We start from the raw sequence: 11,479 nt of genomic DNA, 5'->3' as shown, positions 1-11,479 counted from the left end.
CTGCCCCGGGAGGCGGGACACCCACCCAGCAACCAATCAGCAGTTCCACTAACTACTACGCGGCGGCCATTTTGTTTGCGGGCGCAGCCATCGTTGTTGAGGGCGGCCATGTTGCGGGCCTCCCTCCCCGTCGCACCCCCCACCAGCCCGGGCCCAGCGCCCCGGTGTTGGCAGCCCCCCCCCCGCCTCCCCCGTCCCCAGCCCCCGGGGATGCCCTGCCCGGCGCATAGCCCAGCCCCAGGGAAGAGGCCCAGCGCCCCACTCCATGGCGAGAGGTGCTTTGTTCTTGTTGTGAGGGGTTTTTCCTCCTCCTGAAAGTGCAGTTTGTACACACTGACCATACAACAGCGGGTTAGAACCCAGGGCCGGGCACCCGCCCCCGCAGCCCGGCCCGGGGCCTTCTAGTGTTAACGCTTGTGCGAGCCCCGGGCACGCTCCTGCCCTGAAGCCCTGGGGACGTCAGTCCTGTGCGAAGCACCGGGGAGACGGGCTGGGGACCCAGCACCCCCAGCCCGGCACCCCGTCCCCTGCTCCCCCCTGCCCTGGGGGTCACTCTGGTGGCCGAGGACACGGGCCCTGCTCAGTTGACGGCGCCACTCGGGCTTGCTCCCTCCCCGCTCTCCGTGGCGCCGTAGGAGGTCCCAGCTCCGCTCAGGCCTCGCAGGCAGACAGCATCTGTGTGGGGGGAGAGGAATCATAGAATCACAGACCGGTCTGGGTTAGAAGGGACTCCAAGGGTCACAGAGCTCCAACCCCCCTGCCACAGGCAGGGCCACCCACGGGTCAGGAGTTGGGTCGCTCACTGTGGGCTGGTCTGGGCCGTCTGGCCTCTCCTGGCATTGGCCCGAGGGTGAGTGAGGCACAGAGGGGCCCATCCTCCCACCCCATCCCACAACAAGACATGGACACCAGGCAGAGCAGACAGGCAGCTGCTGAGCTGACAGCGAGCACTGCGGGCCCTGGTACCCACCCTGGTACCCCAACCCCTGCGCCTGTCTGGCTACGAGCACACAGAGCAGCCCCTGCCATGTCTCTGGGACCCAAGGGTGGGTCACACAGCCATGGCGGGGCTGGACAGGGGCAAATCCTGCCCTCCACAGCAAGCAGGCACACACAGAGCCCAGCTGCAGGGCCAGGAGCGGCAGAAGCGGGACAGTGGCCCTGCCCCGTGCGCCTACCATGAGGGTCCCCCCACGGGCAGGGCTGCGAGTGTCCCCGCAGCCAGCCCTGCCATGACACTTCCCGCCGGCACAGGGCTCCCGCTGCCTCCCTGCAGCCAGGGCCATCTGGAAAGACACTGTCACTTTAGTCCAGGCTGGCACAGGACATAGGGCTCCCCTGACTCCAGCCACATACCTGCCTCCCACACTCCCCCAGTGCCTCCCACACTCCCCCAGTGCCCCCAGCCCCACTCACTGTAGTGGATACGGATGGGCCAGACCATGATGCAGCACAGAGAGATGATGGCAGCGATGGCAACACCTCCAGTGACCAACACCATCACCCAGTGGTAGAAGCTGACACAGGCAGGGCAGCAAAGCTCAGTCCTGCAGGAAAAGGGCAGGGACGTGGCTCAGAGGCCAGGACTGGAGCTGCCAACAGCCCCTGGGGCTGCTGAGAGTGGTCTCACTGCCCGGTGTCAGGACTGAGTCATGCTGGGACATGAGGGAAAGGTTCAGAGCAAGGAGAGAGGGCAGCACGTTGAAGTCCCCAGCCCCTTTGCGCATCTCAGAGACACATCCCTTGTCTACGGCCAGATGAGAGGTGGAGGAACATTTAAGACACATCAGAGCTGGTTTCCACCTGTGTCTCTCACTCCAAACAGGGGATATTTGCTGCCTGGCCCCTGGGGAATGTGGCTGGAGCTGCCACAGGGAGGGCTCCTGCCCCACAGGGATGCTTACGGGCACGGGTGCAGGTTCTGGATCACCATCACAGCCAGGCCGTTGGCCATCTTGTCTGTGAAGCTCATGGCGCCATAGACAAACGCGCTGCTGTGCTGTGAGGGGAAAGGAAACCTCATCGGCGGCTGCGCCGAGGCCGAGCCCGCCACGCAGCCCAGCAGGCCTCAGCAGCGAGAGCCTTGTGCCCTCTCATGGGCAGAGCCCATATTACAGCACAGCCTGGGCACAGGGGACCGGCACCCCCATAGCAGAGCCACCCCCCCTCACAAGGGTCCCCATCCTCCCCCTGCCCAGATCCCACAGCAGTGGCTGCCCCAGCTCCAAGCCCCGCTGGGGCAGCTGGGTCCATCCTGGGCCGGAGGAGCCGCCGTACCGTGTTGGTGCCGATGAGGTCTGCTGTCATGGAGAGGGAGGTGACCAGGATAGTGGCAGAGCCAGCGCCAAGCAGCACAGCTGCCCCGTAGATCTCCACTCCCATCTTCCCAGCCAGGGTCACCCAGGAGGCAAAGGCCAAGATCACCAGGATGCCCACGAAGTACGTCAGCTGCTCCAGGCCAGCGTGGGGACAGGCAGAGAGGAGAAGGGAGAGCTCAGACCCAGGGCCGGCTGACACCCAGCAAGGCAGGGAGGAGCAGGGAGAGCACAGGGGCCAGCTGCTGCCTAAGAGCCACAGGGACAGCTTCAGCTCTGTCCCAGCTGGTTTTAAACCAGGAGCCCCCAAACAGCCAGCCCCCGCCTTGGGGTGCCTGCAGGGGACACCCAAGCAGCAGGAGAGGTGGGGGTTTATAGGGGAACCATGCTTGCTGCAGCTCAGAGGGGCAGACCCCTCCCACAGGCACTGCAGATCCCCATGCCTGCCCCCAAGCCCTCCCTTGGGGGCAACGTGGGGCTCTCCCAGCCGGTCAGGGCTGCACAGGACAGGCTGACCCTGGACCAGCACCACCCTCCTCAGCCTCAGAGATGTACTGGATAGGCCTGTGCCTCCTCAGCCTGCCCACCACCCGTGTGGGGTTCTCTGCAGGGGATGCATGAGGGGTCCCTGCTTTCCAGCCAGGCTCAGGTGTGCTGAGCACTCCGCTCACTTGTGCTGTCAGGATCTGGTCCCTCAGGTCTAACTCAAACCCCACCAGGCTCCCCCCAGGACTCACATTCCGACCTATCCACTTATTGACAGGCTTCATGAGGAAGGAGGAGAGGAAGCCACTGATGTACATCACCAGGGGGATGGTGGCGATGTATTTCTGCAAGAGACGAAGAGATGAGCTCCGGACCATCAGCACAGAACCCCTGCCTACGTGACCTTGAGGTCACAGCACCTGTCCTGTCCCCACCTTGGGCAGCAGCAGCGAGTTGGTCAGGTACATGGCGATGTAGGTCTGCGACAGGTTGACGATGAGCCGGGTGGACATGTAGAGCACTGCGACCTGCCAGGGGACAGAGCCAGGGCAGCGCTGCTCAGCCCAAGCAGACTGGAGCTAGGGAAGGGTGACACCTTCCACACCCAGCCCTGTCACTGCACAGACCCCCGCTGAGAAGGGGACAGGCCCTCCAGACATGGGGACAGCCCCAACTCTCCCTCCTCACCCGCACCAGAGGATGCCCACAGCACCCAGGCAGGGCAGCAGCCCAGGGCAGGCACCACAAGCCCTGGCTCAGCTGTACCTGGTAGAAGGCAGGCTCCAGCAGCCAGTCTTTCCAGATCAGCAGCGGGCGTGGGGGGGTCGTGGGCTCCTTCTGCACCAGGGGGGTGTTCTCCTCCAGCTGTGGCAGCGAGCCCGGCGGGTACGGCTTCTCTTTGGTGCCCAGGTGGAAGATGAGGGAGAACACAGCTCCCAGCCCCACCACAATGAGAGACAGGTTCTGGGTGAGCACAGAAGGGTGGTGGATAAAGAAGGAGGGTCCCGAAAACCCAGAGAGAGCTCAGTGCAGCCCCTGCCCAGAACGGCTGGTGAGATTTCCAGGCACTCCCCTTGGTACATCCCCAGTTGAGCCGTGTCCCACCCAGGCAAGAGAGGACCCCAGGGATTGAGCTGTGCCTCTCACCCGAAATATAGGGACATCCTGGACACCTAGGTGCTCTGTGCGGTCAGGCTGATCCACCTGGAAGTTCAGCAGGAGCCAGGCCAGGCCGTACACGGTGATGTTGGCCATGACTGTAAAGGCATACCTGAGGAGACAGCAGCCCATCATGATGCAGAGGGACAAGCCCAGCTTCACACATTCCAGGGACACCTCAACCTAAGGCTGCCCTCCAAGGCAGCCACGCTACAGCCAGCTCTGCACCCCAGTGTCACTGCTGAGGTGACCCCACCAAGAGCACGCAGCGTATGGCCAGGCAATGACCTTACTGGTGCACGTCCCAGCATGCCCAGTCCAAGCCTCGCAGCGTGACTGGGAGGAAACCAAGATCCCTTTGAGTGAGCCTGTCCACTCTCCAGTCACAGCTCACCTCTGCCCCAGGGATGCCCCGAGCTGCCTGATGTGGTGCCCCCAGAGCCCCAGCTCTGCCCCACATCCTCCCTGCCTGGCTGTGCTGTGGTCCCCGCTTGTCTGCCAGAAAAGGCACTTCCTCCCAGTGGCTCAGTTAACTGATTAACACCCTGTCCCACAGCCTGATCCTGTTAGATAAGCAGCACTGAGCTGGGCTCTGTGACATACAGTGCCATACACACTGCATGGGATGCCCAGCCTGTGGGACGGGGCCAGCCCAGCTCTCCCTGGGGAGCATCCAGCCATCCTGTTCCTCCCCCCCCAGCATCACCCTCTGTTCCCAAAGGAGAGGTGTCCCCAGCCCCTCTCACCAACACGTCACCAAACATCCCTCTCACCAACATCCTCAGCATCGAGACATTCCCTCCTGGCACCAATCAAAGGGTTTGGGCCAGCATCCCAGAAGACCAGTGTCACTTGGACACATCCTGGAGGACACCCCACGTGTCTCAGTCCTGGTCCTGCCTTACTGGGGGCTCAAGCGTGCTGCAGCACCCAGGGGACATCAGACCTGTGGCACCCAGGGGACCTCACATCCCACAAGTGATGGGACCTTGCTCAGGCAGGGCTGTTCTCCCAGCTCCAGGGGACACCCAGGGCTGGCCATGCTCACCTGAAAGCTGTGAGCTCCACCTTCTCATGGTCACTGGTCACCAGCTCAGGGATGAGGGACAGGTGGGAGATCTGTGTGGCTGCCCAGCCAAACTGGAAGATGATGATGAAGGGGAGGTAGTAGATGAAGGCTGCCCACTGTGGTGTGTTGTCCTTGCAACCCAAGCAGGGGTTGAAGATGAAGGGGAAGGACACGAGGACGCAGGTGGTGCCTGGAAGAGAGTGGAGCAGTGAGGGGGTTGCAGAGCTGTTTCCTTGGGACCCCAATGGCCCTGACTTGCTCAGACAGACAGACACAGCCAGCCCAGGTCCACAGGGCACAGCCAGACACAGCAGAGCTAGGCCAGGTCCTACCCCACAGGGCTGGGGAGGGAGGGAGAGAGGGGGGGAACCCCTTCCCCCAGCCAGATGAGACACACTGATCCCCCTCTCAGCCCGCCCTGCACAGGGTGATGTCCTTCCCTCCTACACCCAGCGGCAAGACAGACAGACACTTATCACCAGACTTTTACCCAGCCAAGTCCCCCCACAAAGCACAGCATCACCTCAGACCGGCTCCACACACAGGACAGGACAGACCCTGAGGCTGTCAGCTGATAACCAGCCCAAGGCCACGCTGCCCGAGGGTGATAAGGCACCTCAAGGGCCAGGAGAGCTCCCTGCTGTGCCACAGGCACAGGGCCAACCCCTCTGTCCCCTGCTCCTTCACCCCACACAAGCTACACTCCCTCCACACTTGCAGAAGTCACTCATGGAATGATGGGCAGGGACCCCCCCAGTGTGATGGGAAGGTGGGGGGGTGTGTGAGGACCAGGAGCAGAGGTGCTCTGGGGTTTTTGGTTCTGGGAAGGTCCCAGCTGAGTCAGGGCCAGCAGAGCCAGACTCCTCCCTCTGCTGCAGCGTGGTGGCATGGGGACGCCTGCGTGGAGCAGGCAGGGACAGGCTGGCTGCTTCCCCCCAGCTTCCCAAGGTTACAGAGCAAATCTGCAGCGATGCTCCAGTGCTGCCGGGGCCCAGGAACTGACACAGAGATGGCTGTGTGCCCTGTCCCGTGTCCCCAGCTTCACTGGGCGCTGCTAAAGAGCTGAAGGAACCTCTTCCTATAGCTGGGGGAACCTGCAGCTCCTTTGCCAGGTCCCCAAGGTCCCCTCTCCAGGGAACTTTGCAACCTCCTCCTCCTCCTCTCCACCCCAGCAGGGATGGGGTGAAGCAGTTCTCCCCATGCCAAAAATCCCAGCCTGGCTCAGATCCACCCTGAGCATGGACCCCGCAGGGTGCTGCCCTGAACTGGCTCGCAGCTGGCTCCAGTGCTGCAGGAGCACCCTGAAAGGCCAGGGGACTTGGGCATGCTGCCTCCACCCTGGACATGCCAGTGGGATGGGAAGGGTCCATGAAGGTTCAAACCAGACCTCTTTTGTGCCCTGCTATGGGGCTGGTGGGCCTAACCAAGCCCTGCTGGAGGGTGGAGGGTCCTGGGTCCCACAGGGTCAGCTCTGCAGTCCCCATCCATAGAGGAGCTGTGGGCTCCAGGCTGCTGCAGGCTCCCATGCTCACCCACAGGCCACTGCTGCCATCACATACCAGGAGACTCCTGTCACTCCCTCCTCCTCACGTCCCTAGACAGGCAGTGCTCATCACCTTTGCACCCCTGCCCCCCATGGAGCTGTGCTCCTCTGGCACGGGGCTGCAAGCTGCACCCCCCATATCCATGGCTCTGCCTGTGTGAATGCTGCTCCACCGTGAGCCAGAGGGGTGCTGGGAACCCCTCCGCTCTCCCAAGCAGGACCTTCCCCCCCACAAAACCACCCTGCCTGTCCCTGTGCAGGCAGCAGAGGTTCAGGCTCTCACCTCCGGGCCCTGCGGGGCAGGATCACGGGAACGCCAGGCTGCGCCGCACGGACGCCCGGGGCAGGGAATTTGGGACAGCGCTGCCAGACGGGCTCAGACAGGACCAAAGAGCTGCTCATCTTCCCAGCCTGCTGTGGCAGGAAGCTGTCCCCCCACCAAACAAAGCCATGGAGCAGGCAGGCTGGCGTGTGGGGTCAGCCACCCAGCACCGCGGGCACCGGCAGCTCCGCGCTGCGGCGGCCAGATGCCACCGCCAGCAACTCGTGGTATCAACAACCATCCTTCCCCTCAACACACACAATCCTCCCCCCCACACACCCCGCCCCAAACACCCCAGGCTGTGGTTTCCCAACATTTCCTCTGATCTGAGCACGGGTTGCCACCAGACGAGCTGCCCCGCTCCCACGCCAGGCATCACCCCGCAGCGTGACCCAGCCGAGAGCGGTGCCGGCACAGCCGGTTCTAACGGGTTTGCCGGCCCTGCTCGGTCACACCGTGGTCAGCCAAGGGAAAGCAGTGGCTGGTAGTCCTCACTTTCTAGCAATAACCCCAATAACCTCCCCACTCCAGCCTCCAGCCGCGTTGCCACGGCGGGCCAGGCCGTGCAGGGGGCTCTGAGGAGTGAAGCCCACCAGCCCCGGCGCAGGATGTGATTCAGAACTTCCCCCTCGGTGCGTGCGAGTCAGCACCCAGCTGGAGCCGACCTGCTTGGGGAGGGGGGAAGCTCAGCTCTGGCCACTTCCCTAAATCTAGAGCACAGATCTAGCTGACACGGCAGCTGGGAGGGGAGGCTGGGGCCCCCCCCTCACATCCCTGGGTGTGTTTAACAGATGGGGAGATGAGGTGCTCAGGGATCTGGTTCAGCACAGGATGGGAACGGTTGGACTTGATGAGCTTAAAGGACTTTTCCAACCTTGTGATTCTGTGTGATTCTCACCCCACTATAGCCACCCTCCCCAGACTCCAGGGAGATCAGCCACCTTATCAGGCTATTGTTCAGTTGCAGGAAGCGGTTGGCCAAGATAAATTTGGAATCAAGATAAGAGCACCCACACTACAACCGTCCTCTCTCTGCACTGCATGGGTCCAACTCTGGGAGAGGTGGCACTCAAGACATCACAGTTATGGGGAGGAAGCATCGAGGGTCTTTATCTCTGGCTGGCCTGGATGCTTCTTGGTGCTAATTGCCCCGTTCCCCATCACCAACCCAGCAGGGATGGATGGGGTAATGGCACCAAGGACCCACGTCCAGGTCACACTGTCCCCTCAGAGGGGGACCCCCAACACCTGTGCTCCACTGTATTTTTTGACCCCAGGGTGCAATGCATGATGAGAGCCTGTTAATTCACACTGAGCTGGTGCCTCCTCCACATCCCCACAGGTTCCTCACTGGGTGCCAGCTGCCTTCCCCTGCTGCAGCTGTGAACCAAGCCTGTGGGGTGCCAAACCCCAGCGTCAGTGGTCCCGTGCCTGAGAGTCACCCACAGGGACTCACCCGTGGGGACAACCAAGAGCTGCCAGGCAAGTCCCCGGTAACCCCCTGGGCAAGCCCCTATTCTGCTCAGTCTCATTTCTGCTGCAGCATTAATTGACTCCACACCTGGCTCTGCCCTGACTTGATGCTACACCCATGCAGGGGGACACAGGGACCCCCCTGCAGCCCCTCCTCACCAAGGAGCCCAGGCTGTGAGTGCCCAGGCAGCTGCAGTATGGGCCACCGGGATGGGGACAGTGCCCAGGCCAGATGGGGACACTGTGGTGCCCCTTCCCCATCCAGGCTGAAGCTGGGGGATCCCAGAGCACTGCACCCCACTGTTCCTTGCATGTGGGGAACCCCAGTCCCTAGCTTGCTGCTGTGGGGGATGCTGACCCTCCCTCAGGAGCACCCCAGAAAGACAGCCCCTGTTCTGCCCCCTCCCCCCAGGGCACCCCTCAGGGTGTCCCCCCTCAGGGCACCCAATTCCTCACCCATCTCTCCACCTGGGGGTCCCCAGTCCCCACCCAGGGGCTGTTGCCCCCCTCCAAGTAGGGGGTCCAGGAAGGCTTCCCTGGGGCTAAACTCCACCCCAGAGAGGCAGCCCCGGGGCCGACCCACCCCCAAAGTCAGCACAGTGCAAAACAACACCCCTCTCCGCTCAGGACATCCTAAAAAAACACCCGTGGTCCCACTTTCCCCTTAGGGCATTCCAAAAAGGTGGCCTGGGGCTGATCCTGCACCCGAAAAGGCTCCCCCAGAGCTACCCATCTCCTCCCGGAGCACCCCAGAGAGGCACCCTTGGTTCCCCCACCCAGGTCACACCAGTCGGTTCCCCCATCTCCACCCAGGGCATCCCAGAGAGGCACCCTTGGTTCCCCCGCCCGGGTCACACCAGATGGTTCCCCCATCTCCACCCATCTCCACCCAGGGCATCCCAGAGAGGCTCCCCGGTTCCCCTCCCACCCACAGCATCCCAAGGGCTGCACCCCACCCCAGCAAGGCACCTCCGGCCTGATCCCCCCCCCTTCCAACTCAGAGCACCCCAAAGAGACACCCCATTCCAATCAGAACACCCCCCAAAACCACCCTCCGTCCCATCAGTCCCCCTCCCCATCCCCGGGCAGGCCAGAAACGAACCCATCCTCCACCCCACGACCCCTCCCCGGGGGGGGACACCCTAGAAAGCGCTTCCCCCCCCCTCCCAGAAGCAGCCAACCCCGCCGGGTCTGCCCCCGTACCCACCGGCGAGGTGCCAGGACTTCCTCCGCCCGTAGCGGCCGCAGCCGGTGGAGCGGTCGGTCTCGTAGCCCAGCAGCGGCGTGCAGAGCCCGTCGGCCACTTGCCCGGCCAGCAGCAGGGCTCCGGCCAGGCGGTGCCCGTAGCCCAGCACGGCGTGCAGGTACAGCAGCAGGTAGGTGAACCACAGCGAAGCGCACAGGTCGTTCAGGAAGTGTCCGGCCGCGAAACTCAGCCGCGACCGCAGCGGAAGCTCCGCGGTACCGGCACCCGCACCGCCGGGCAGGGGCTCCGCCATACCGCCCGGCCCGCAGTGCCCGGGACGGGGCGGAGCTGCCGAGCTGCCCGGCCCCGCCATCCCCGGTGCTTTCCCCCCCCCTCAACTCTCGCCTCCCTTTTTCTCCTGGCCGGCTCTCCCTCCCTCCTTCCCTCCCTCCCTCCTTCCCCCCCCCTCCCACGCCCCCGTCCCCTCCCCGCCGCGCCGGGGGAACGGGGATGCTCCGAGTGCTGCTCCTCGCCCCCGAGACCCCCTCCCGGAGCGGGGCGGGTGGGCCGGGGGATGGGGGTGAGGGTAGAGGGGCGCGGGGGTCCTGGTGGTGGGCACTGGAACCAGTGCGGGGGTGGGGGGAGGAGTGGGGTCACTGGGATGAGTACTGGGGTGACGGGCACCCCGCTTTGGGGGTTGTGGGGACACACTGGGGTGACTACTGTGGTCACGGGGCCCCCACTTGGGTGCGTGCTGGTGTTACTGGGGCTCTGGGCCGACTACTGGGGTCACAGGAGCCCCTGCTCGGGGTGACTGGGAGCAGTATGGGCGTATTGGGGTGACTGGGACCTCCTCTTCACTAGGCACCAGGGGGACTGGGACCAGTATGGGCAGTACTGGCATCACTGGGTGCAGTGGAGGGCAGTACTGGGGTCACAGAGGCTCTGGGCTGACCACCCCTTGGGCGGATGCTGGGGTCACTGGGAGCGCTGTGGGGGCGCTGAGGCGACTGGGGCTTCGTCTTGAGCAGGAACTGGAGCCACTGGAACCAGTATGGGCAGTGCCCGGGGTCACCGGGGCCGTGCTGCTGACCCCGGGTACGGCCCGTACTGGTTCCAGTACTGGGCTCCCTCGGAGGGACTGGGGGGTCACTGGGAGCATGGAGAGGCGGCTCGTGGCCGGTGGGCGGGCGCTGGGGCCGCTGGGAGCAGTCGGGCGGTACTGGGGTCACTGGGAGTGCTGGGGGGTGGCGAATGGGGTCACCGGACCGGCTCTGAGAACAGCACCGGGCGGGGGGGGGCACGCTGAGGCCTTTAGACACCCTTCTGGGGTCCCTGCCGGGACTCCCCCGCTCCGGACGCCGCCGGGGTGGGCGCTGAAGGGACCCCCCGAGGGGCCTCCTGGGGTGGGCCCCACTCCCGGCGTTGCCCCTTTAAGGCGCGACACTTCCTGATCCCGACGCCGGTCGCTGATTGGCCGAGCTCAACGTCGGCGAGCGCGCCGCGCCGGCCGGCCTCCCGCTCCCCTCCCTCCTCCCCGCCGCTTCACCCGTGACGGTTTTACCCCCATTGGCCGCGCGGCCAATCGGCGTCAGGCTGCGCTCGCGGCGGCTCGGAGGGAGCGGCCAATGGGAAGCGCCGAGGCCGATGCTAATTTGCATAATAATAGAGGGGGCGGGGCCGGGTGAGGAAGAGCGGCGGCAGCGCGCGGGGCGCCAGGGAAGCGGGGTCGGGGGATGGGGGGGCGGGGGGGGGGGGGGGGAAGGCGGGACGGGGGGCTGGGCTGGGGAGGACAAGGGGGGGGGGGGGAGGAGGAGCTGTCCCCTCGGGAAGAGCCCTTAGGGAGGGAGGGAGGGGGGGGCCGGCCGAGATGCCCCGTCCCGGAGCGGCCCCGTCCCGGAGCGGCCCCTTCCCGGTTCCCCCCGCC

At 64.6% G+C, this 11,479-nt stretch overlaps 1 protein-coding gene across 1 annotated transcript; it reads right to left on the bottom strand.

Annotated features, from left to right (window-relative positions):
* Positions 1-220: 220 nt before the first annotated feature.
* On the bottom strand, positions 221-9,865 carry MFSD12 (major facilitator superfamily domain containing 12; the record flags this gene model as incomplete). The annotated part of the gene is made up of 10 exons (XM_084276379.1): positions 221-675; positions 1,417-1,547; positions 1,905-1,999; positions 2,278-2,448; positions 3,053-3,145; positions 3,236-3,328; positions 3,567-3,764; positions 3,948-4,071; positions 5,008-5,218; positions 9,574-9,865. The coding sequence occupies 10 exons, from the start codon at positions 9,863-9,865 to the stop codon at positions 581-583; spliced, it is 1,503 nt and encodes a 500-aa protein (XP_084132505.1). The 3' UTR covers positions 221-580.
* Between the last annotated feature and the right edge of the window lie 1,614 nt (positions 9,866-11,479).

This window comes from Gallinula chloropus (genome assembly GCF_964237585.1).
Source record: "Gallinula chloropus genome assembly, chromosome: 28".
NCBI classification, from domain to species: Eukaryota; Metazoa; Chordata; class Aves; order Gruiformes; family Rallidae; genus Gallinula; species Gallinula chloropus.
Note: the sequence above shows the minus strand (reverse complement) of the source record. Positions and strands in the feature narration are given on the sequence as shown.